Source organism: Lynx canadensis, chromosome C1, assembly GCF_007474595.2.
Source record: "Lynx canadensis isolate LIC74 chromosome C1, mLynCan4.pri.v2, whole genome shotgun sequence".
In the NCBI taxonomy this organism is placed as follows: Eukaryota; Metazoa; Chordata; class Mammalia; order Carnivora; family Felidae; genus Lynx; species Lynx canadensis.
This window is the reverse complement of record NC_044310.1, coordinates 102,861,835-102,887,583: the sequence shown is the minus strand read 5'-3', so window position 1 is coordinate 102,887,583 and position 25,749 is coordinate 102,861,835. Positions and strand designations below refer to the sequence as shown.

At 41.5% G+C, this 25,749-nt stretch overlaps 1 protein-coding gene across 2 annotated transcripts; it reads left to right on the top strand.

Annotated features, from left to right (window-relative positions):
- Window positions 1–788: 788 nt before the first annotated feature.
- On the top strand, window positions 789–18,425 carry PRKAB2 (protein kinase AMP-activated non-catalytic subunit beta 2). Of its 2 annotated transcripts, XM_030325565.1 has the most exons (8): window positions 789–1,019; window positions 4,902–5,068; window positions 5,899–5,992; window positions 6,222–6,342; window positions 10,684–10,817; window positions 11,726–11,794; window positions 12,693–12,729; window positions 13,862–18,425. In XM_030325565.1, exons 1-8 carry the CDS (start codon window positions 864–866, stop codon window positions 13,879–13,881), a joined length of 798 nt encoding a protein of 265 aa, XP_030181425.1. In that variant the 5' UTR covers window positions 789–863; the 3' UTR covers window positions 13,882–18,425. The 2 variants fall into 2 exon arrangements, with proteins under 2 accessions (XP_030181425.1, XP_030181424.1); XM_030325564.1 differs by lacking the exon at window positions 12,693–12,729 and having other exon boundaries at window positions 793–1,019.
- Window positions 18,426–25,749: the final 7,324 nt, after the last annotated feature.

Below are 25,749 nucleotides of genomic sequence, written 5' to 3'. Positions count from 1 at the left end.
CTACTTCCTTCTGACTCCAGTAGGAAGTCTGGTTTTTAATTCCCCATCGGAACCCACCTCTTCGGGCCTATCCTAAAAACCCTGCCCAGAAAACGTTTTGGCGAACCTGAAGCCGTGTCAGGCGGCCGGGAAGACAGCAGCGTCGCTTCTCCGGGTACAGAACACCCGAGCCCAGCGAGGCGGTTCTAAGTGTCACCTGGAGACCGCGCCCATAAAGGAAAGCCCGGGGGCTGACCGCGACAATGATTCCTGGTCCAGGGCCCCCGACCGGACATCCCAGCCTCGGCGCGAGGCTAACTGCGGAGCTGGCGCCCCCGCCTGGCGCAGGAGGCTGCCCACCACCGAGGCGCTGGCGGCTAGAGAGGCCGGCGAGCTCCCGGTGCCGTCGCCGCGCGGCCGCAGGGAACGCGCGGGGCGGGCCTCGCGCCACTGGCCTTGTAGCCATTTTAGGAGGAAATCAGGTTCGCTAGCCCGGGGCGCGGCTTCAATTTCAATAACTTTATTGGTGGCCTTATCCGCAGAACAACCATCGCACTGGTGGCTAGGGGAGGAGGGAGAGCATCGCGGGAGGTGATTGGGGTGGGGGCGCGCCTGGGCAGTGAGCGCGGGGATGCGGGGAGTTCCCCAAAGTGGGTTTCCTGAGCAGCAGGCATCCAGAGGCTTTGGAGTGGGGGGGGTTCCGGGCGCCCCTGGAGGCTGGGGAAGGAGGGGTCCCCGGGCTCGGCTTCCCTGGGGCGGGGATTCCCTTGCCCGAGTCCCCAGGCGCAGGGGCGGAGCCAGGGGCGTCCCTGACGCGGCCGCCGGGGTGTTCCTAGTCCGGTGTTGTTCCCCACGGCAGGTGGCCCCGGACTCGAGCTGCAGCCATGGGAAACACCACCAGCGACCGTGTGGCTGGGGAGCGCCACGGCGCCAAGGCTGCACGCTCCGAGGGCGCCGGCGGCCATGCGCCGGGTAAGGAGCACAAAATCATGGTGGGGAGTACCGACGATCCCAGCGTCTTCAGCCTGCCGGACTCCAAGGTGAGCGTTCCCCACGCCCCCAGCGGGCGCTGCCGCAGCGGGCTGGGTGTCAGCGCTCCTCCTCTCTTGGTTCTTTCTTAGCACGCTGACCTAGCTTACGGTTTTCTGAATTAAAGGGATTTTTCGGGCACGGAGATGTTGGATGGTAACTACTCCTGCGGTGCTGCCTCAAAATAGAATAGAGGCGGAGTTTTTGTTTTTCGACTAATCTGTTGGCCATGATTACGATGGGGACTGTAGACACCCCCACCTCCAATATCTGGTTTTCCTAACAGGCAGGTGCCCTCTTCTAGAGTATTGATGAACTTATAGGTTGTAAATTGCCTGAGTTGCTGACCATAGGCAGCAGTTTCTCAAATTTGCCCGGAGGTGGGTAAGTGACTTTATTTTTCCTGACAACTTATATGTATCAGTATCATTTTGCCCTTCTAAGAACTCAGCACTTCTTTTTTTTATTTATTTAAATTCAAGTTAGTTAACATACAGTGTAGTATTGGCTTTAAGAACTCAGCATTTCTGATCCTCTTGCCCTTTGCATGGCTGTGAGCCATGCAACGGCTTGCTTATTTGATACAATCTCCTAATCTTGGGGATCAATAAAGGACCTTCTTTGGTTGACTGCTCAGTGTTCATCTCATACTTTATAGTTGTGGTAGTTCAGGTGGTGTTTCTTTCACACCCAGCTGCTCCTCAAGTGGAAGAGCAGATGATTCCAGGATTTCTCTGCTTCCTGTTAGTAGTTCATAACGATACCATCGCTGAAAACAGACAGCCCACAGCTGTCCCCGGGACCTTGAACTCAAATCCAAGGACTTTGAGAAAAGTGGCAACTTGTGTTCACCGGTAGAGATAGATGGAGCTGACAGCAATGTGATTACCAACCGAATGTTCCTAGTCACATTGAGAGCTGTCAGCATGATAAACAATAATTCCTCCAGACAGTCTGAGTGGGGTGAAGTAGAAAAATGGAGGGATTGAGGAGATTGGGGTGTGTTTGATTTTTTTTTTTTTTTTTTTTTTTTGTCTTTATCACTACAAACCTTTCACCAAACTGGAGTTTTACAGAGTAAAGAATGATTTGCCCAGTCGGTGGCACGTGAAATTTGGATTCTGTTTATTTTCTTGAATCCCAATTGAGAACATAACCACAGAAAAAGAAGTCAAGTTGATTAAAAGGACCACTTCTTGGTGTTTCTTCTCCATTCCTTTCTTCCTTTTCCCACTCCAGGACTTCCTCAACATATGAGCTGTCTACCCAGTCACTTGAATTTACTTCTTCAAAGCTTTTTCAAGGTGGTCCATCTCGTAATTGTACCCTTTTCCTACATGGATGACTCAGGATTTAAGTACAGTGAGTGTGTTTGTCAAACTGTGACTGCAGTAACCGGTGTCCTGATTAAAAGCCAGATTCCTCCATCTGAAATGGAACCTTTTTGGGGTCATTCTTTCCCTTTACCTCAGTCTTGCCATTGTGAATAAGAAAATCGGTTCAGATAATTCCTCAGGTCTCTTCTACATCTAAAATCGTATAGTTCTCAAGCTAGTCTCTTTACTTCTTCCTTCAGTGTTTCACTTAAACATTTTCAAACTATAATTCTCATTGTTTTGCCTCTTTTCCTGATGATCTTGCTGACTATTTAACTTGGAGTAAATGGTCTTTCTGCTAGTCAGCTGTACTCAGGCCTGCCTCAGAAATGTCATGTCATATGTGGGAGGGCTTTCTTCCAAAGCTAGGCATATTAATAGTTTGTAGCTTTCAAACTCTAAACTGAAAATACTAAATCATGAAGGTAACTCATAGGAACAGTGGCAGTGGGGCCTGCATTCCTTCAAATGCCAGTCTTCTTGGTGGACCAGTTCAGTAGTTCTCAATCCTATTTGCACATTAGAATCACTTGAGATTTGTTTAAACACTATATGGAAAATTGGAAACATTTTCCACATTTCAAAGTAGGGAGAACAGTGTAATGAACTCCTGTATACCCATCACCCAGTTTAAATCATGATCAAATTGTGAACAAATTTATATCATCTATACCCCAATCCACTCTCCCCCCCCCCAATTTATTTGAAGCAAATTCCAGACATCCTAGCAAATATTATTTTGTCTGTAAATATTTTAGGATGTATCTCTAAAGATGAGGTTTTATTCTTTATTTTAACTTAATCACAGTATTGTTATTATTCTCTGTGAGCCTTTTTAAAAATAGATTCCTAGGCCCTGTATCTAAATCAGAATCTGAGAGTTACTCTTAGGCATGTGTAAAAACTTCTGTGATTTTAATGCAGCCAGTTAGGCAAGAGTGCATTGCTTTCAGAATATGGAGATCAAGGTTTTCACTTAAGTCACTTATGTAATATGAAAGTCCCTTCAATTCTGTTTCTCAATTTACTTCAGTTTATGCTGCTACTGGTGTCTCATAGTGTAGTTTTGAGGAATATTGAGAGACAGTATGCAAAGGTAGACTACCTTAGCCATTTTGAAAGTAAAGCCCAAATGAATAAGTTAATCCTTTTTTTTAACCCACATTATTTTATTTGCTAAATGTTTTGACTTGATACAGTACAGTCCTGTTTACCTATTTAACAAAGTCATTTAAGCCGGTCTAAAGTGGGGATCAGCAAACTTTTTCTGCAAGGGACCAGACAGTAAATATTTTAGACTTTGTGGCCATATAGGTTTTGTCACAACATTCAATACTGCTACTACAGCGTGAAAGCAGCTGTAGATAATATATAAATGAATGTGTGTGGCTATTTTCCAATAAAAGCTTATTTATAAAAGCATCTGGCTCACTGGCCATAATCTGCCAACTCTTGTTCTAAAGGATGGTAATGAAAAGAAACTAAGTAAGGAGACATTTGTTTTTAGAATCCTACAGACCTCATTTGATATTAGAACCACTTTTGTTAAAGGAAGCTGGGTTACTTTAACCAGTTGGGTTACTCCTTGAGAGTCCAGAATTTTCATCCCTACTCCTGAAATAATTAGTATAAACTTAGCAGAAGTGTTTCTGCAAGTTAAGAAATCTGCAAGTTAAGATTTCATAACGCTTCCCAAAATTTAAGAAACCAATGATGATGATTTTTTATATTTTTAGTGTCCTTTTTGTAACCTGTTTGCTAAAATGAAGTTTGTGAATTATTTATGAATTTCAGTATTTCTAACTTCCATTACAACTGATCATTGAAAACTGTACCTATTTACATGTGAAAAATACATGGCTAACTTTATTGCTTTTTATAGAAGCATACTTTTTTTTCATATTTTTTTTCTTAAGAGGCACTCAGAAGCATGTCATAATTGCCTGCCTGTGAGTTAATCTGGTAACAGCCAGTAAGCTTCCCCCCCATCTTTTTTTTTTTAATTTTTTTAATGTTTATTTATTTTTGAGAGAGAGAGAGAGAGAGAGAGAGAGAGCGAGCGTGAATGGGGGAGGGACAGAGAGGGAGACACAGAATTGGAAGTAGGCTCCAGGCTCTGAGCTGTCAGCACAGAGCCAGATGTGGGGCTCGAACTCACGAATCATGAGATCATGAGCTGAGCTGGAGCTGGATGCTTAACTGACTGAGCCACCCAGGTGCCCCAATCCCCCTTTCTTTTTTTTTTTTAAAGGGAGATCCCAAGGCTCTGAAAGGGTGGGTGATGTATGCAGCCTATAAAGTTAGGCTGTGATTTGGGCAACCCTTGAGCATAAGCCATTTGACTATTTTGGTCCTCGATGAGTTGTCTATAGTTTATTCAAAATGTGATTTAGTTGCCAATTTCAAGGCTTACTGATCCTTAGTAGAAACCTAGCGCCCCTCTGTAAGCTAGGGGAGAAAGTGACCTTTTAAGAATTCCTGGGTCACAATTTAGGGATGACCTAATCCTTCTTACAGCTCCCTGGGGACAAAGAATTTGTATCATGGCAACAAGATTTGGAGGACTCCGTAAAGCATACACAGCAGGCCCGGCCCACTGTTATCCGCTGGTCTGAAGGAGGCAAGGAGGTCTTCATCTCTGGGTCCTTCAACAATTGGAGCACCAAGATTCCACTGATTAAGAGGTGAAGACAAGTGTCTTGGTTGAGTCTACATGAGTCTACAAAGGAAACCAGAGACCTGATTTCCTTTCTCAGGAGAGAGACCTGGCTGTACTCCTCCAGGGACTCTCTCTAGAACATTTTCTGTGACCAATGACTACATTTGTGACATTTTTTTTTTAAGCCTTGTAGTGAGTCAGAGATGTTTTACCCATTAGAATATCACTGCCTCAGAGGAACTTAGTGTAACAGCTTTGTGGGTACATTCTTTAGGACTGTTAACACAAATCCTATCTATGCTTGTGGGAAGTCATTTGTAACTGGCTGAGTCCACTTGTTCTGACTTCTGCATCAAAACAAAATACAACATGACATCTAGTTACTAATGTGAGTTGTTGCTTGCAGAGCAGTAATGAATTATTTGGTGATCAGAATGGCCCTTTACATGTAGATCATTTTTCAGAAAATGCTCACCAAAATGTGGAAAGGGTACCTGAGGCACTTCCGTATCCTGAGGCTACCTGCTATCTTCTTTATACTTGTGAGGGGTCTGTTCCTACTGAAGCATATCAGTTGTGCTAAGGCAAACCATTTTGGGGATTAACATCTCTATCATTCTTTTCCAGATATTAGTTAAGAACTAAAGTTATTGGGAGGGGCTGGTAAATAAGTCTTCAAGGTGATAATACAGAAAAGGAGAATGGGTCTATAAATTATTTTCTATTCCGGGGGACAATTGCTTAGGAATGTGGGAGACCATTGGTATGATGTTGTGAAAGTCTCATGGTTTTTACATTAACATTCTGTCTTCTAATAGGAACTTGGCCTGCTTAACTTTCTGTTTTCTTCTGTAGCCATAATGACTTTGTTGCCATCTTAGACCTCCCTGAGGGAGAGCACCAGTACAAGTTTTTTGTGGATGGACAATGGGTTCATGATCCGTCAGAGGTAAGGCCTTGATTTCCAAGGGTAACCATTAACTTAACTGTGTCCTTTTGGCTATTATTCCCCTTGGTGTCAAATGTCATTGCTGTCAGGATTGATGGGCTCCTACACTGGAGGATTTCTCTCTCAATTAAAGATGGAAGTGCTGAGTATGATCATTTTTAAAATAGAATTAGATGGAAGAGATGAATTTGAAACCGGGTTTATGAATTGTTTCCATCCATTGTTTCAGCCTGTGGTTACCAGTCAGCTTGGCACGATTAACAATTTGATCCATGTCAAGAAATCTGACTTTGAGGTGTTTGATGCTTTAAAGCTAGATTCAATGGAAAGCTCAGAGACATCTTGTCGAGGTAAGTTCGTAGTATTTGCTCTTTCTTGACGTGTTCTTCTTATAACGCATGTTCCTTCCCAAGGGTAGTTTTCGTTCTTTTGCTTTAATGTTTATTTATTTTGAGAGAGAGAGAGAGAGAGAATGAATGGGGGAGGGGGAGAGAGAGAGAGTTCCAAGCAGGCTTTTTGCTGTCAGTGCAGAGCCCGATGTGGGGCTTGATCCACGAACTGTGAGATCATGACCCGAGCCAAAAAGCAAAAATCAGATGCTCAACAAGCTGAGCCACCCAAGCACCCCTTGTTTGTTTTTTCCTTTTCTCCTTAGGAATCTTCTTTTTTTTTTTTTTTTTAATCCTCAAGAATCTTCTGAATCATATATATGTTTTATATATATATATAATTTGTATAAATTTTTGGGCAACCTTTGAGCATAAGCCATTTGTCCATTTTGGTCCTAGATGAGTATATGTGTGTCTATGCGTAAATATATATGTATATATACATATGTATACGTAAATATATATATATATTTATGTATATATACATATGTATATATGTATATATATGTATATATATTTATGTATATATGTACATATATTTACGTATACATGTATATATGTGTGTGTATACATATGTATATATACATATACACATGTATATATGTGTATATATGCATACACACAACATATATATGAATCGTATATATGTTTTATATATGTATATATGCAAAATTTGTTAATATATATATTTTTGTCTATATACATGTTTGTCCTGTAAACATTTAGGTCTCCTCTGAGACAAGAAAAACCTCAGTCTAGTGAATTTCATTTCAAACTTTTTTTTTTTAATGTTTAATGTTAGTTTACTTTTTGAGAGAGAGAGAGAGAGAGCGCGTGTGCATGAGCAGGGGAGGGGCAAAGAGAGAAGAAGACCCCTAATCTGAAGCAGGCTCCAGGCTCTGAGCCCAATGCAGGGCTCAAATTCACGAGGCGTGAGATCATGACCTGAGCCAAAGTTGGATACTTACTGACTGAGCCCTCAGTACTGACCCAGGTGCCCTCATTTCAAATTTTTTAATGAGGATCTACAGCAAGACATTTGTTTTACATTGTAACCCAATTCTCTCCCTCCCTCCCTCCCTCTCTCTCTCTCTTTCTCTCTCTCTCCGCCTCCTTCTCTCTCTCTCTCTCTCTCTTGCTCACTCGCTCACACATACACACCTGTAACACAAGTCTCATAGCAGAATGTGTGCCTTTGTTACATGCAATGTACTCTATTTTCTGTTTTATCCTTTCTTTCATAGGCCTATAGTTTAAAAAGCTATTTCTAGGGACACATGGGTAGCTAAGTGCATGGTTAAGTAAGTGCATGGCTAAGTTAAGTGTCTGACTCTTGATTTTGGCTCAGGTCATGATTTCATGATCATGAGATCGAGCCCCTCACTGGGACCCACACTGAGCATGGAGCCCGTTTCAGATTCCCTCTCCCTCTCCCTCTGCTTTTCCCTCGCTCACAGACTTTCGCATGGGCTTTGAAAAAAATCAATATTGGGGGCGCCTGGGTGGCTCAGTCAGTTGAGCGTCCGACTTCAGCTCAGGTCAGGTTCGAGCCCCGCGTCGGGCTCTATGCTGATGGCTCAGGTCCTGGAGACTGCTTCAGATTCTGTGCCTCCCTCTCTCTGCTCCTCCCCTGCTCATACTCTGTCTCTCAAAATAAATAAAGATTTAAAAAAAATTTTTTTTTTCCAGAAAAAAATAAAGAGTGAAATAAAAGCCTATTTCTAGTAATATTTCAAGTTTTCATTGACCCTTTGGCAGTATCACCCAGCTGAGGCTAGTTGTGTCTGGTTTGCCTTGTTTAGATGCATTAGCTTAATCCTGCCGGTTTGATGGCTTAGCTGGCAGTTTTATAGGGCCCTCCAAGAATGGCAGTCTTCAGGCAGGGGTAAAGGGGGGAGGGTTACAAAAACCCCACAGTTCTTTTGTGTGTATATTAACTGCATTATAAGTTTTGGGTTAAAAAAAAAAATTCCTTAGGGGCACCTGGGTGGCTCAGTCGGTTGGGCGTCTGACTTCGGCTCAGTTCATGATCTCACACTCTGAGTTTGAGCCCCACGTCAGGGTCTGTGCTGACAGCTCAGAGCCTGGAGCCTGCTTCAGATTCTGTGTCTCCCTCTCTCTCTGCCCCTCCCCGACTCATGCTCTCTCTCTCACTCTCTCCTTCAAAAATAAACAAACACTTAAAAAATTAAAAAAATTCCTTGGTAGAGGAAAAGACCTATATCTTTTTGTTTCTCCTAATACTACTTTTTCCATGGATTTCATCACATTGACTATAGCATCAGAAGAGTGATGTGCTCAGCACACTCACGGTTACCATTTTATTACATTACAACAAAGGCTGTACCGGTCTAAAGAACGGTGCACTGTGTTCCCAGTGAGTGCAGTTTTCCCTTGTGAGTTAAGAGCCTGCCCCTGCTACTCACTGGCTTTGAATTCATGAACAGGTCCTTCAACCATTTTCTGTAAGTGCAGTATATTAGAATATCAGGGCACGAGGGTGGCTTATGTAGCTTCTAAGAGACCAATCAATGGTATCATAATTGTCTATGAAAATCATACAAATATTGTTTTTATTATATAAGCTCAGAACATAAAGTTGGACATTCTTCTTGACTGGTTGGTTAGGCAGTGACCAACAGAGTTTAGTAATACTGAATTAAATGATGAGACTGCTTGCAGCCCTCCACTTTTGCATTAGAGGATTCTGGCAAAGCAGCCAGTGAACATATACCCATTATTATACAGAAAGAGGACTGGCATACTTTTGATATTCTCTCTTCCTCCTTTAACCCAGTTTCCAGTTTCCTGATCTCCTTTGTGCCTGTATGGATTTGCCTACTCTGGACCTTTCATATAAACAGGATCACACAATACGTGGTCTTTGATGTTTGGCTTCTTTCACTTAGCAGGTTTTCAGCGTTCATCCATGTTTTAATGTGTATCAGAACTTTTTTTTTTTTAAGTTTATTTTTGAGAGAGAGAGAATGGGAGAAGGGGAGAGAGGGAATCCCAAGCAGGCAGGGCTTGAACTCTCGAATCCTGAGATCATGACCTGAGCCAAAATCAAGAGTTGGATGCTTAACCAGCTGAGCTGCCCAGGTGCTCCAATACTTCACTCCTTTTTGTGACTGAATAAAATTCCATTGTATAGATATATCATTCTGTTTACCTGTTAGCTGATGGACATTTGGATCATTTCCACTTTTTGTCAATTATAAACAATGCTGTTCTGGACATTGTGCTCAAGTTTTTGTGTGAACATGTTTTCATTTCCTAAGAGTGTAATTGCTGGGCCATCGGATAACTTTACATTTAACTTTTGAAGGAATTGGCCACCTGTTCTCCAAAGCTATTGTACTATTCTCTCCGGCAACAGGATGGTACAAAGGTTCCAATTTCTCCACATCCTCACCAATAATTACTTAAAAAAAATTTTTTTTTAATGTTTATTTAGTTTTGAGAGTGAGAGAGAAAGAGAGCACAAGCTGGGGAGGGGCAGAGAGAGACACACACACACAGGATCCAAGGCAGGCTCCAGGCTCCGAGCTGTCAGCACAGAGCCCAGTGCAGGGCTTGAACTCATGAACTGTGAGATCATGACCTGAGCCGAAGTTAACAGACTGAGCCACCCAGGCGCCCCACCAACAATTATTATTGTGTCTTTTTTTATTATAGCCATCTTAATGAGTGTTAAGTGGTATCTAATTCTGCTTTTGGTTTACATTTCCCTAACAACTACTTCAGTGTTAGTAATCTTGTCCTCACTGTTGCAATCATTGTAGCATTAGCAATCTTAAGAGTGTATATCCTTGTTGTCTGTTGCTTGGGTGTTAAAAAAACAAAAAAGAAAAGAAAAGAAATCTTAATTTTTTTCACATTGTTTGACAGTTCACAAACAATGTTTCTCATTTGAAACACCTGTTATCTCATTTGATTGCTATAAAGACATTGTGAAATAGGGTAGAGATATTACTTTCATTTGATGAATGAAGAAACTGACTGTAGTAGGAGGATTTGTCCCAGGTCATACAACTGATAAATAGAGTAGCTTTTCTCTGAACCTACAACTTTGACTCCTCATCCCCTCTTCTGTCCTCCCCATCATGTTGCCATGTTGAGGAATTTCATGTTCAGGATGACTCAGACTCTTTGCCTTACAGTTGTAGAGCCAGCAGCTTATAAGTTTATGATCTATGATTTCTACCATATTTAATATTAGCTGCCATGTATTGACAGTTTTTTGCACGCACTTTTACTAGTTCTGCAATTTTCCCTTATATTTGGGTAAATATCTTCCAGACCTTTCCAGCTCTCCCCCAGGGCCTTATGGTCAAGAAATGTACGTGTTTCGATCCGAGGAGAGATTCAAATCCCCACCCATCCTACCTCCTCACCTTCTTCAAGTTATTCTTAACAAGGACACTAATATATCTGTGAGTATCCTGAAAGGATTGCTGGGGCATCTGGGGGTTACTAGAACCATCTGATCCAAAGTTAGTACTCGTAGAGGTCAGGATTATTACAAAGCTGTGTTGAGAATATAAATCATGTGTATATCAATAGCATTACAGATCCTTTTTTCCAGGGCTGAGTTGTTACTTTTCCAGCTATTGATATCAAAATTCATAGTTACCTTCTGATCGTAATAAATTAGACCCAGAACCATAGATTGTTAGAAGTCCCAGAAACTGGGACTTCTATGCCAACAGAAGATAAGGCATATTTATCATTTGGGAGTATACAAAAGGAGTATAAGGGGTTTGGGTTTGCGTTTTTTCCCCATATACTTGATACCTCTAGTCAGTTCACTTGATTCCCACTAAGGTTTTTTGTCTCCTAACACAAATCTTCTGTACGTGTTGTGGGCAAGATTTTTGTTTTCACTCTTATTAAGGGAGATAAATAGATGCTAAGGCTTAGGGTTTGCCCTGGACTCAGAATTTTCCTAATTCTCTGTAATGAGAACAAATGATTGATATATAGTATCATTTAAAAGAAATATACATTCTAGTTTAGAGTTTCTCAACAGTTTTTTTTTTAAATTTTTTTCATGTTTATTTATTTTTGAGAGAGAGAGAGAGAGAAAGCATGAGCAGGGAAGGGGCAGAGAGAGCGGGAGACACAGAATCCAAAGCAGGCCCCAGGCTCTGAGTGGTCAGCACAGAGCCCTACATGAGGCCAGAACTCACGAACCGTGAGATCATGACCTGAGCCAAAGTCAGATGCTAAACCGACTGAGCCACCCAGCCGCCCCTCAGAAGTTTCCAAAGAGCTCTGAGGAAGAGTAAACTGGTTTAAAACTGTGCATTTAATCCCATTTAGTGATTTTTTTCTTTCTTAGTGTGACCCAGCCTTGCTTCCCGAGCCCAACCATGTTATGCTGAACCATCTCTATGCATTATCCATTAAGGTGAGTAGTGGGCCTGGCTCTTCCCCAAAATGAGAGGGAAGGGGTAACACATGTTCTCCAGTGGTAATTTGCCCTGCTCCCTCACTGAAGCTAAAGCTGGCCGTAATGGTCAAATCGTAGAAGTTTCTTAACTAGTAGGTGGATTTTTTTTGTTTGGTTGTTTATTTTAAATCTTAGTCCCTATCCTACGTTCTGGCTAGCTGAATTGCCCTGTGACTTAATGAACCTTTTTCCTTCCTGGTTTCTTTTTGGATAGCTATAACCTTTGTACCACCTACTTAATTAAATTAGAGTTCATAGCACTAGGATTTCATTGCAGACAAAGCAAGTTTATCTTTCCAGTTTGGAGAATGCTCAAATATGACTAAGCCTTTTGCTTTCTAAAGGTGGATAGGAGCCGCTGTCGGGTGCTTCAGTCACATATACCCACTGATTGCATCTCTCCTCTACACTAGGTAAAGGGGAAATGTGACCAGATTTGCTCTGTCACCTCCAACTCTTAGCGTTCTCCTTAGTTTTTCTGCTGCCTCGGAGTCTGGGTTGAAAATTATCCATTCAGTCCCATCACATCTTTGTGGTTTGGCTACTGGAGTAAAGTTTTAGGTAGCTCTGTAGTTACCAAACTAGGCCCATTGTCAGAATTACCTGGGGAAGTTTGTAAAAATACAGATTCAAAGCCTGCATCCCCAAAGATTCTGAATAAGTATGTCTAGGATAGAGCCCCGGTAATTGTTTTTTAAGCTGCTTTTATTTCCTAGATGTGCAGCCAGATTAAGGAAATCACTGATACAGCTATCTTTAACAGATTAGGTGATACTTTTCAAATATATATATTATTGAATTTAAATTTTATAATAACCTTGTGAGGTAAGTATTATTTTTAACCCCTGTTTTATAGATAAAGAAACTAAGGCTCAGAGAAGGTCATATTGCCAGTAAGTACCGGCGAGAGGACTGAGGTCCTCCTGTCCTCATTCCATGTTCTTTTCTAGTGGTCACTGCACCAGGTCTTTCCAAGTAGGTCTTTCTGTCACCTGCTCCTCATTTTTACCAGACCCTTCCTGGAGCGGAGTTTTGGTTTATTTTATTTTTTTAACCTGCCTCGCTTCTGTCATATTTAGGCTGTGATCAGCACACTGTGGTCACAGAATGTTAATCTGAGAAGTATTCATTGTAGATACTACAGCATACGGGAAAATAGGAAGATACACTGGGATTAGACTGAATTTTGCCTCCTGTAACTGCTGTTTGGCTCTTAATTGATGCTCACAGGCCTGCCCTCTCCTCCTGTGGCATGCCCTGAGGCTGCAACACAGCCGGGGAAAGAGTACCTCTTACTCTTCATATTGATTCTGACTCAGGTCAGTGTCTTGATTACTGTAGTTCTGCTTGACCTTGACCCATTCGTTCTTGGTTCTGTCAGATTGTTTAGGCTGTTTGGAGCCACTGGATTGAGTATCTTTCCAAAGAAGATTTTGGGGTCCACTTTGTTCAGAGAGAGGGATTCCTGAGTTTTCCTCTTGATTAGAATGAACTTTTTAAGTTCATTCCTGGTATTAAATGGAAATTAGACCTGCTTTGGGGCTTGGAAAGGTCAGGGTGGGGGATCACTGCCCTTTCTTCTCAGTACATTTTAGACTTCTAAAACTGAATGTCAAAATATTTTTTCTTTTTTCTTTTTCCATGCAAGTTTTAATTAAGCCCAATATTCAAATCTGAGGTAGGGAAAGGAGTGAGGTAGGAGACTAATATTTCTTCAGCACCTATTATGTGTCAGGTACCGTGCTAGATATTCTCATATAATCATCAGTGCCACCTTAATGGTAGGTGTTATCCTTTGTAATAGTGAGGGAAAAGGCTTAGAGGCATCGAGTAGATTACTCAAGGCCACAAACAGAGTTACAGGAGGAGTCAGGATTGGAACTTAAGTTGAACAGACTCCAAAACCAACCTATTTCTATAATTTCCAACTATCTGTTAAAAGTGAGTGACTGAAACACTGATGGCTGGGAAGAGCCGCCTGTTGCCTAAACTAATGAATTAGGTGCATGTTTCTTTCCCTTGCAGGACAGTGTGATGGTCCTTAGCGCAACCCATCGCTACAAGAAGAAGTATGTCACTACTCTGCTGTACAAGCCCATCTGAAGGGATCCCTTCCTGCCTCTGGGATTCAAGAGAAGCATCTCCCTTGCCTTTCTGGACTGGACCAGTCTTCACCGGAGACTGGAAGGCTAACTTGCTTTGAGGCTGATGTGTGTGTTTCAGAGCCTTTGAGTAGGATGCTCTGCTTTTGCATCTGATTGCAGATGAGAGCTTTATGAGTTCATGGAATTTATTTTAAGAAAAAAAAATTATATATATATACATATACATATATGAGAGGAAGGTTAATGGAAGCCTCCTAGCTAGATGTGTTCTCTCTGCCTATGGGGACTCCCCAAGACCTGTTTGGGGGAGCCGCAGGAAGGACCGTTACAGGAAGCTTGTTTCCTAAAATGAACGAAGAGCCAACTCTCAGGATCCTTGTTGGGTAGAGATTCTGTCACTGCTACCTTGGCTCTCCAAAGAATGGGCTTGTGCCAGACTTCTGCCCTACTTCCAGCTGCCTCCTTGGCAGGGGCAGCTTTCCTTGCATGGGTTCTCTGTATTCCTAGAGTGTGTGGCACAGTCTGTGCTTTTTATGATAACCAGATGCCCCACAGGAACCCTTTCTCTTCTCATTTCACATTCTTGCTTTGATAACCTCCTTCCGATCCTATACCTGACCCTTCCCTAACAACAAAACTCACTGGCAGGTGACCCCTTTCAAAGGCTACCTAAGACCTGACCCACCTCAGAGACTAGGGCTGCCAGAAAGTCTCCTTTTCTAGCCCAGCACAGGCCCAGGCCACTTTGTTACCACTTGTTTTAACTTCTACTAAAGAAAATAGGTCTCAGCGTTGTAAGGAAGGCGGAACGCGGAAGGTCTACTTTCTTGTGTTAGTTTAGTGCCACAGCTTAGGCTGTCTTGGCACGTTCCCGTTGGTTTTCCCACCTGGCCTGGCCCTGCTTCCATATTTTCTTTCACAGAGCAGACACCTTTGAAGATGGGAGTGGAACCAGGGAATGCTTTAATGTCTTTCATCCTTGGGAGATTTTTTATGTGCCTACATTTTTCTTTAATTAAAAAATGCCTTTTCATTGTTCTTAAGAGACTACATAGGAGAATTTTAGGCCCTTGATAAATGGTTCCCAAGATTTTCTTCAACAAGAAAGTAGTAGTCTAGTCCTCTACAGTCTTACATTAATGTGACCAACCCCATGCACATCATTACACTAAACACTGTTCTAGATACAGATTTAGGTTCACTGGGTGCACCTAAAAATTTCTTTTAACTTCAAGATCCATGATGCCAAGAAGCAGGAAAGTAGCCCTGGTGTTCTAACCGTGAATAGTATTGCTTCCCTGTACCAAGTGCTAATGGAAAATCACTTTGTCTTTCTCTTTTTTAAAAGTGTTTGATGATGAAGTGAGGTCAGTGACTTTCATTTGTGGAATGAAAAGTAGCTACTCATTCCACTCTTGAAATGTTGTTCAAAGATAAAACTTTTTTTCCCCAAATATCTGTGGCTCTTCCATTACAGATAAATGCAAGTTAAACATTCAACTCTGAAGGAGGCCAAACTTGTTGCTTGAGAGACACCTTCACTGTTAAGATGTGTCCAGCCACACTGAAAGGGCGCACCCATAGGTCAGTTTAGCTACCTCCTGTCTTTCCTATTCAAAGCTGATGACACAGTTGTCTTCGGGTTATGTAGACCTGTTAGATCCTGGGAGGGAGGCAGTAGGGCATTGGGGTGGTGGTTTTGCTGGGAATGTAAATTGTTAAGTGCTTTGGTGGTTACTTGCCGAGAGTAAATACCGCTTTAGCCACTCAAGGCTGCCTTCTGCAGCAAAAGGCTTGTGTGGGAAACCTTTTATGGTCCCAACCACTTGTTGAGTGGTGTGTCATTTAAAAAATCCAGGCCAAATCCTATTATTACCAGCTCTCAGGATCTACATTGTCTTCAGTTATAGTACTGTTTTTTCCAATACCCATTAAATAAGTGGGCCACGTAGGAGGATTCAAAATCCTGGTTGTTAAATGGAGGATTTTGTTACACTCCTTTTTCTTGTCAACAGTATTGAAATGTGATTGCCTATGTGTTCGTGTATTAAAATTTTTACTCTACACAGGTGTATCAGTAGAGTGGGGCAGGAAAAGAGATCCCTTTAATTTTGATTTCAAGCCAGAGGCTTCTGACTCCAGTGACGCTAGGTTTTGGTGCTGGTGGCCTTGAGATCTTCCCGATCTGGAAATGTAGAGTGTCAGTTTCCCAAGTTCTGAGGTAATCTCTTGGCCAAATGTGACATGAGAGCCCACCAGCTGGTATGGAAGAGGACAGGCAAGGAGAGCTGGGCGATGCCCCCTTCAGCACTGTCCCTTCTCTGCACTGCTCATACACCTCTGGCTCTGAGAAGCCTGTCACACACAGTCTGTCTCCAAGAAACTGTTCTAGAAGGTAGAGAGGAAAGGAGGAAGGTAGCCCAGAGTACACCCCACTCATTCTTTTATGTTGGTTAAAGGGATAGTTTATTTTCTGCAAGAGAGAGCTTGGCAGATTTTGAAAATGAATAAAGGCAAAAACCCCCCACATTTTTAGCTTTTTTTTTTTTTTTCTTTTTAACCTACAGGAGTTTCACAGAGTCAAAGTTAGAAGAGTTAGAAAATCACTCTTTAGGAGGGCTCACCCTTTAAGAACTGCATCGTGGTTTGGGGGTTGTGAGGAAAAAGGAAGAGTGACTGAGCTAAGGAGGATACTAGGAAACTAAAGGCTTCCATAACTCAGAACTAAAAGTAGCCTTTTTGTTGTTAATTACATGAGACCTGACATACTGGAATCCTTGGATCTCACTGAACAGAACCTACTATATAAAACATCCCTTCGTCTCTTGTTCTGTTCTCTACCCTTTTTTCTGAATTCTGCTTTACCTTCAAGCTGACTTTTACCAGAGTCTCAGGTCAAACAGTACCTAAAACAAATGTTAGTCCTCTTGCTGGTATGGTCATGGTTATTAGCTTGCATTAAGCTTAGAAATGAATGGGATTTGGTCACTGCAAGTAACACCCCCTAGGGGCATACCTGGCCTCTACGGTGTTGGCTTTTTTAAAAACAATGCTTACATGGTAGAGAAACCCTGTAAAAGAAGAATCCAAGAGAAGATTCTGAGAGGATTGTACAAACCTCGGCCTCCAATTATTTCTTGTCTCTTGTAGACCTAATGGATCTGAAAAAAGCCTTTTCAAAGTGTTAATACTACATGCATGCTGCTAAAATGAAGTTTGGAAAGAAGTATTACCTCCAGGCTGGGCTTATATTAATCTGAGTATAAATGAAGGAGACATAGTAATGATAGAATCCCCTGCTTCTAATTGGGGAAATAGGGCTTTTAAAATTTTGACCTCAACTAAAAATGATATGCAATAGTCTATGTTGTATGTGTTTGAAAAATATTCTATCTCAGAGATTTCTAAGTCCTCACGTTCTAGTGATTTAGGGCACAGGCCTACGAGCAGATACACAATTTGTTCACACATTATTCTGACTCATCCTTAAAACCAAGGCCTTGCTGTCTTCTACCAGGGACTGCTAGCTCCAGCTACGCATGGGATAGAGCACCTGGGAGGGGTGGGGTTAGGGTCTTTCACAACTCCGGATCTAGGCATTTGTCTCTCCCTAGGTGCCCATCACAGCAGAAGGTAGAAGGCCTATCATTTCTTCAGTGAACCCAAACTTTTGGAGTAAAAGGGCCAAATTCATTTTTTAAATTATAAGAAGGAAGGGAGGGAGGAAAAGAGGGAAAGAAAGAGAAACCTTAAGAGTCTATTACTTATGAAATCCAATTCTTAGCAGTGGAATCCCTCTAGGATTCAAATGTGGGCTTTGTCTTGATTTACTTTTCTCGATTGTGCTTTGAAGTGATTAAATTTCATTAAAAATTAATGTATTAGTTCCATCCTTATTTGGAGTTGAATTAATTGGGTGTAGCACAGTGCTTTTGCAGTAAGATTGCTGTGAAATACCAAATGCTCTGTGGATTTTGTAGTCAGGTTAAATGGTCAAGGGGTATCTACCTACCGTATTATGTATTTGATCATCTTTTCTGTTCCCACCTACAGAACACTTACCTTACCTAGCTTGTGGTTTTAGAACAGCCAAAGCTCACTGATGTCCATTAGTCCTAATCTCCACACTGGGCCCATATGTGAGACTTGTTTGAATTTTGGTAAATGGGAGGATGTTGGTTGTTATTTCACTGAAGCATTTTGAATGAGTGCAGCTCTGTCATAAAGGGGGAATAAGACTATAATTTGGAAGGGAATTAAATAAGCAAGTCCTCCTTTAAATGGTGCTTTTTGTAACCTTTAGTGCCGAGGTACAGAGCTGTATTCCACAAAGGAATGGCATATGAGAATGGATTTTAAAGCTTTTCTCCAAATGTAATTTGTCATTGGACTTTGACATGTCTGAAAATTATGTGATGTAACAGACAGAAATGTGACATTTTTTCCCATAAAACTGTTGAATAAAAAATACTACACAGCAATAATATTTGAGTTTTTCGCTGGTCACTGATTATCTTATCAAAATCTATCTGCCTCAGTAGTCTCAGAACCTAAAGAATGTGAACTGCCACACAAACACATTTGAATAAAGAGAGAAGGTGTAGGTGTAGGACAGAAGTGATGTCATCCATCCATCTGCCACTTTTCCTCTTTTCGTTCCAGGCTATGCTGTCATTAACTAGAGGAATGCAGACTCAGTGGTTTGAAATGCAGCACTCTAAAACTGCATAGTTAGCTATTGTCTTGTGTTGGGTTTGCTGAGACCCTAGACCTTGGATTTTCACCCGTCTGTACATTTATCACCTATGCAGATTCTATAAAAATATTGGTGCCCCATCCACTACCTCCATCCCCATTTAAATAGAAATCTCTGGTATGGAATCCAGGTATCTGTAATCCCTCTAGGATTCAAATGTGGGCTTTGTCTTGATTTACTTTACCAGGTGAGTAAATTACTTTACCACATTACCAGAGGAGTCTAATGCACATCCAAGGATGAGGATCCTCTCTACTTATTCTTACTGTTAGATACTTCTATGGAAGCAGATTATGTGCTTCATTCTCACAGCAAATCACTCTCCTCAAGTGGCTTTGTTCAGGGTCATGGTGGTAGCAGGATAATTTTTGTCTTCCATCCCTTATTTCACAGAATTCTTAGAAAGCTGACCCCTGGACTTTGAAACAACACAGTCAGACTCCCTTATACACGCCACTCCAAAGCATCTAAAGTGAGTTACACTTCCTTGAGGGAGAGAAGAGAGTGCCACTGGGAGTGACCAGAAGGTGAGAAGAGTAGGGGAGGTGATGACAGAAGTGAATGTGAAGGGGTGAAGTGGGGCAGGTGATGAAGACAGGGGATTGCGGCAACACAACAAAAATCAACCTCAGCCCCCCCACAGCAGGTCACAAGACTACCTGCAGATAAGGTACAGTGTCAGATGTGATGTGGACTCAGCCTCTGACAGCATGCTCTCCTAAACATCATGCCCTCTGGGCACTGAAACAGCATGGCACCAGAATTCTATCAAGGCCCAGACTTGCATCGGTGTGTGCTTCCTAAAGCATTTCTCTGGCTCACTTGGCTAAGGGTCTTGTTGGATCCCTTCGATACCCATCCCCCTCCTCTGCACCGACAGTTACTCATAACACAGGTTGTTCAAAGACATCATGAATCTCTCCCCTACACCCGTGGCTTGTGTGGCCAGTGGTCATCCAGCTGCACATATGTGAGTCCCTCCCCCCTTTCCCAAACCCATTCTTTGAATCCAGGGCACTTACACCGGCTGAAGATGAATTTCCCCATTCTCTCCCACCAGTTAGAATTCCTCAGGCATTCAGTTGTGCTCTGAAGGACACTCCTGTCTTGTGAATGTTCTCTTTTTCACTGACTTCTAGGGAAGAGGGCAGGGCTCTGTGTCAGAGGTCAGAAGGCCTAAAGTCCATACACTATATGGTATTTATAACCAAAAGTAGGTTTTCACAAACTTCTCAACTTCTTCTGAACTAGTGTTCCTTTCACTATAGCTTCCAAAGTGCACCTGCTAGTGATAGCTTATGATAAGAACACCAGGCAAGAATACAGAGCACCCCTGGATCATGGGAGAAGTCTTTACCCCAGGCCAACTGATTCCTCAAAACTATGACCTGTACTGTAACTTAGTTCTTGTTTTCAGGGATCTTTGTTAGAGATTACAGTAGTTCTGGGTCACAAGTAGAAGTTAGGTTTTGGGACTGGGTAGTGGGAGAGGTGTTGCACACCCAATTGGATCTCAGAAAAATATCTCTGGGGGTCAGGCTGAGGACATCTTGGATGTTTGGGGTCTTCTGTTTTATCCACAAATGGAAATATTCTGCCACCCCCAAGATGGTGTTTCTTTTTCTCCCCCAATTAGCAGATCTGGTTCAGAAGTTCATCTAGGAGAGTGGCCTAGAGTTAGGACATCTGGGGGCAGAGTAGAAGAATTTGACAATCTCGGGAATCTACCAGATAAGGAGCCAATCTGAGCTCGCAACTTTTAGCTATTAGAGAACTGTAGTAGCAACTAGGTCTAGATGAACTCAAGTTCATGAAACAAGGTAGAACTGTCCAAGGTGAATTGAGATCACTTGTTCTCTTATTCCCTATAGCCATTTGCTGATTCTGGGAATGGGCTGAGGACCTAGCTTTGCCTGGGCAGAGGGTACCTGAAGTTGGTTGGTAAAGTAAAACCAACCAAGCTCTTAGTGGCATGTGGCCATAAAGGGATTGACTTGAAAACTTGAAGGGCTTAAGCCGTGCGCCTGGTTTTCCCCAAAGGACACTTACTGAGGCTGAACTGCATGGGATGCTTAAGAGCTAGCACAGGGGCACCTGGGGGGCTCAGTCAGGTAAGCACCCAACTTCAGGTCATGATCTCGCGATTCGTGAGTTCAAGCCCCATGACCAAGACTGTGCTGACAACTTGGAGCCTGGAGCCTACTTCAGATTCTGTGTCTCCCTCTCTCTCTGTTCCTCTCCCACGTGTGTTCTGTCTCTGTCTCTCTCAAAAATAAATAAACATTAAAAAAAAAAAAGTGAAGACAAAAGGCTTATAAAAGAGTGAAATCTCCCAAAGTCCCATGGTGCTGAGGTGATAAACTATGGCAAGTGGGCTTGACTGAAGAACATGGTCCCAAGACATTTGTCAAGTATTGAGTGATGTGGGGTAGGACACAAAAGAACTATATCAAAAATTCTTGAAAAATTAAATTAAAAAAATTTTTTTTAATGTTTATTCATTTTTTGATAGAGACAGAGCATGAGTGGGGGAGGGGCAGAGAGAGAGGGAGACACAGAATCCGAAGCAAGCTCCAGGCTCCAAACTGACAGCACAGAGCCCGACACGGGGCTTGAACTCATGGACCGTGAGATCATGACCTGAGCTGAAGTCAGATGCCCAACTGACTGAGCCACCCAGGCGCTCCTCTTTTTAATTTTTAATTAAAAATAAATGGTTTCCAGAGAACTGCTTACAAAAACAAAATTCAAGAATACCTAAAAGAATTAAAAAAAAAAAAAAAAAACAAGCAGCACTCAACGTGGTAAACAGTCACAATGTTTGATATCCAATCAAAAATTACCAGGAGACTTGTTTCTGGTCAAAATGAAATAAAAGGGACTAGATTTTTTTTTTTTTTGTCTTTATTTTCTGAGAGAGAGAAAGAGAAAGAACACGAGCAGGGGAGGGACAGAGAGAGAGAGAGGGAGACACAGAATCCAAAGCAGACTCCAGGCTCTGAGCTGTCAGCACAGCACCCCATGCAGGGCTCGAATCCACGAACCACAAGATCATGACCTGAGCCAAAGTCTTGATGCTTAACAGACGGAGCCACCCAGGTGCACAACTAACAAGCCAGACAAAATATATGAAACAATGGTTTGAAGAACAGTGATCCCTGAAATATGTGAAACAAATGAAGTAAGCCCTTTAACTGCCTAAGCTGACTTTCTTGAAAATTTCCAGTGGGGTGAACTGCCTGAGTTGAGGACACAGAGCTAAGAGTCTTCAGAATCCAACATTGCTAGAAGCACAGCATAGAGTACTAAGGAGAGGACTACACACAGATAGAGCTAAATCAGCAGAAGGTTCCCTTGGGTCTTCAGCAACATACTGACCAACGCATGTGAGAAAGGAAACTTGCTGAGTCTAGATAAAGAACCACCAGACAGAATAAAAAGAACAGTGCCCAGACCTCACACGGGGCCAGAAATAGCCCCTGTTCCTGCCAGACTGGTAAACCTCATAATCTGAGGAATAATGAGTACAGTATTCAGAAGAGTCTTGCTTTAGTTGTGGGGAACAATTAGCCCCAAACAAAATGTTTGTGGTAGGCAGAATAATGGCCCTCCAAAGATGTCTATGTCCTAATTCCTGGAATCTATAAGTATGTTGGATTATACATGCCAGAGGGGAACTAAGATTGCAGATGGAATTAAGGTTGCTAATCAGTTGACCTTGAGATGGGGGATTAACTCTGGATTATTAAGGTGGAGGGACCCAATCTAGTAAGTGCAAGAGGGAGGTCAGAGTGATGCAATGTGAAAAGGACTTGACCTACTGTTGCTGGGTTTGAAGATAGAAAAAATAAGACTGTAGCTAAGGAATGTGGGTAGCCTCTGGAGTTACAAGTAAATGGATTCTCCTATGGAGCCTCCATAAAACAAAAAAAGAAAAAACAAAACAAAACCATGGAGACATCTTTATTTTAGGCCAGTGAGGTCCATTTTGGACTACAGAATGTAAACTAATAAATTTGTGATGTTTTAAGATGCTAAGTTTGTTGTAATTCGTCACAGCATCAATAGGAAACTAATACAACACTGTGATGGTCTCACCTAACATCACAAATGCAAGAGCCATAGGATCAAATTGTTCCCAAGTAATTTAGCTGTATCCCAGAACAAAGCTAAAGAGTATTTACAAAAAAAAAAACAAAAAAACAAAACAAAAAAAAAAAAAAAAAACAAAAAAAAACCCTGTACCAAACAAGACAAAACCATAATGAGAAAAAAAAATCAACTCAAATTGACTCAGAATTACACAAGAGGTTAGAAATAGCAGACAATGAACACTGGAACAATTATTATAACTTTATTCCACATGTTCAAAAACACAGAGAAAAGACTAAACATTTTAAGTAGAGAACATATCCGATATGATATTGAACTTTAGAGATGAAAACCACAAATTGTGAGAGGAAAAACACATTGGGTGGAATAAGCATTAGATTAGACACTGCAAAGGAAAGATCAAACTTGAAGACCTAGAAAGAGAAACTACACAAGATAAAACAGGATGAAGAAATACTTATAACAATGAATAATACATCAGTGAATTGTGGAAAAACTTCAAGTGACATAATAACTTAAGAGTACCCAATAGAGGTAACAGGAAGAGGAACAGAACAAATATTTGAAGAAATGTGGCAAATTTTCCCCAAATTTGATGAAAACCATAAAGGTACAGATCTGAACAGCTCAGTAAACCCAAGCACAAGAAACAACAACAAAACCCAAAACACTAAACTAAGGCAAATAGTAACCACATCTTTCAAAACCTGTTATAAAGAGAAAAGTGTAAAAGAACCTTGCGGGGGGGGGGGGGAGGGGATGTTATGAAGAGAGCAACAAAGATAAGGATGCAGCAGATTTATTATTAGAAATAATGGAAGTTAGAACACAGTGGGGAAACATTTTTAAAGTACCAAAAAGAAGGGAAAAAAAAACAAACCCTGCTACCTTGAACTACTTACCCAGTGAAAATATGCTTCAAAAAATGAAGGTGAAATAAGGACTTTTTCTTATACTAAAAAGCAGAAAGAGTGACTTCTGCTTCTGGGCGGACAGCTAAGACATACTGTTTCCTATTCCTCCCCCTAGGAACAACCAAAACCCTGGACATTATATATAAAACAAACATAAGAAGACACTGAGAGGTAGAAAAGGCAGGCTGACTAGGGACCTCAGGATGCAAGGAATGAGACAGTGATGAGTTCCCTGATCTCTCTAGGCCAGCAAAGGGGCAGCCCAGAAAGACATAGAGGCCATGCAGAGAACAGTAAGGAGGCACTTCTACCCCTCCCAGCCTGGGGTGGAGGACATCAGGGGGACCTAGTGTGGAGTAGAACTCCCATCCCTGCCAAATTAACAAGCACCCTTCTTGGGCATCAGTAAGGCTGAGTGGGGAACCTGAACATCTACCCACCAACACCCTCATCTCAATACTGTCAGAGGAAGCTAGTGAAAATAGATTTAAGTAAGATCCAGAATCTCATGATATAATGCCCAAACTGTCCAGATTTCAATAAAAAATCAGCTATCATATCAAGATGAGGAAGAGTTCAACTTAATGAGAAAAGACAACTAGTACATGATAACAAAATGACGCAGATGTCAGAGTTACCTGGCGAGGGTTTTAAAGTCATCGTAAACATGCTTCAAAGAGCAACTACTAACACACTCAAAACAAATGAAGGAGAAAGTCTCATCAAAGAAATAGAAAATCTCAGTAAAGAATAGAAGATATAAAGAAGAAACAAATGGAAACTTTATAACTGAGAAATACAATAAGATAAAATCTCAGTAGATTAACTCAATAGCAGAACAGAAGAAACAAAAGAATGAAATGGAAATAGAACAACAGAACTTAGAATGAACAACAGGGAGAAAATAAACCAAAAAGAAATGAATTCAGCCTCAGAGAACTGTGAGTCTATAACAAAAAAAAATTTTAACATGCCTATCATCGGAGTCCCAGGAAAGAAGTGTGTGGGGTTTAAAAAGTACTCAGAGGAGTAGTGACTGAAAACTTCCCAAAGACATAAATCTGCAGCTTCCAGAAAGTGATCAAACCCTAAACAGGATAAATCCAAATAAATACACGAAACTCATCATAACCAAACTTCTGAACACCAAAGGGAAACAAACAAAAAAAAAAAATCAAAAACCACTTGAAACCAGTGAAAGAAATGACACCTTACCTAGAGAAAGAAAACAATCCGAATGACAAAAGACTTCTCATCAAAACCATGGAGTCCAGAGGAAGTAGCACAACATTTTTCAAGTGCTAAAGGAAAGGAACTGTCAACCCAGAATCACATATCCAGTGAAAACAATACTGCATTTCACAAACTTTTATATTTTATGTTTTCATTTTTGTTCACTTCAAAAAAGTTCTACTTTTCCATCTAATTTTTCTTTGATCCATTGAATACTTAAAAGTGCTGTGCTTATTAGTTTCTAAATATTTGAGAATTTGCCATGTGTCATATGCCTTCTGTTATCGATTTCTAATTTAAGTCGATTGTAGTGATAAGACATATTTTTATTTATTTACTTTGATAAAATGTACTTTGTATGAATTGAATCCTTTTAGATTTAATGAGACTTGTTTCATGGCCCCAAATATGGTTGAACTTGGTAAATGCTCCATGTGTACTTTAAAAGAATATGTTCTCTGGACACCTGGGTGGCTCAGTCGGTTAAGCCTCTGGCTCTTGGTTTCATCTCAGGTCATGATCTCACAGTTGGTGAGTTTGAGCCCCGCATCAGGCTCAGCGCTGACAGTGTGTAGCCTGCTTGGGATTCTCTCTTCCCTCTCTCTCTGCCCCTCCCCTGCTTGTGCACTCTCTCTCTCTCCCTAAATAAATGAATAAGTAAAATTTATAAAATAAAATAATACGTTCTTTGCTCTTTTGGGTGGAATATTCTATAAATGTCAATTAGGAATTTCAGTTGATAGTTTTGTGCAAGTCTTCTCTATCCCTACTGATACTCTGTCTGCTTGTTCT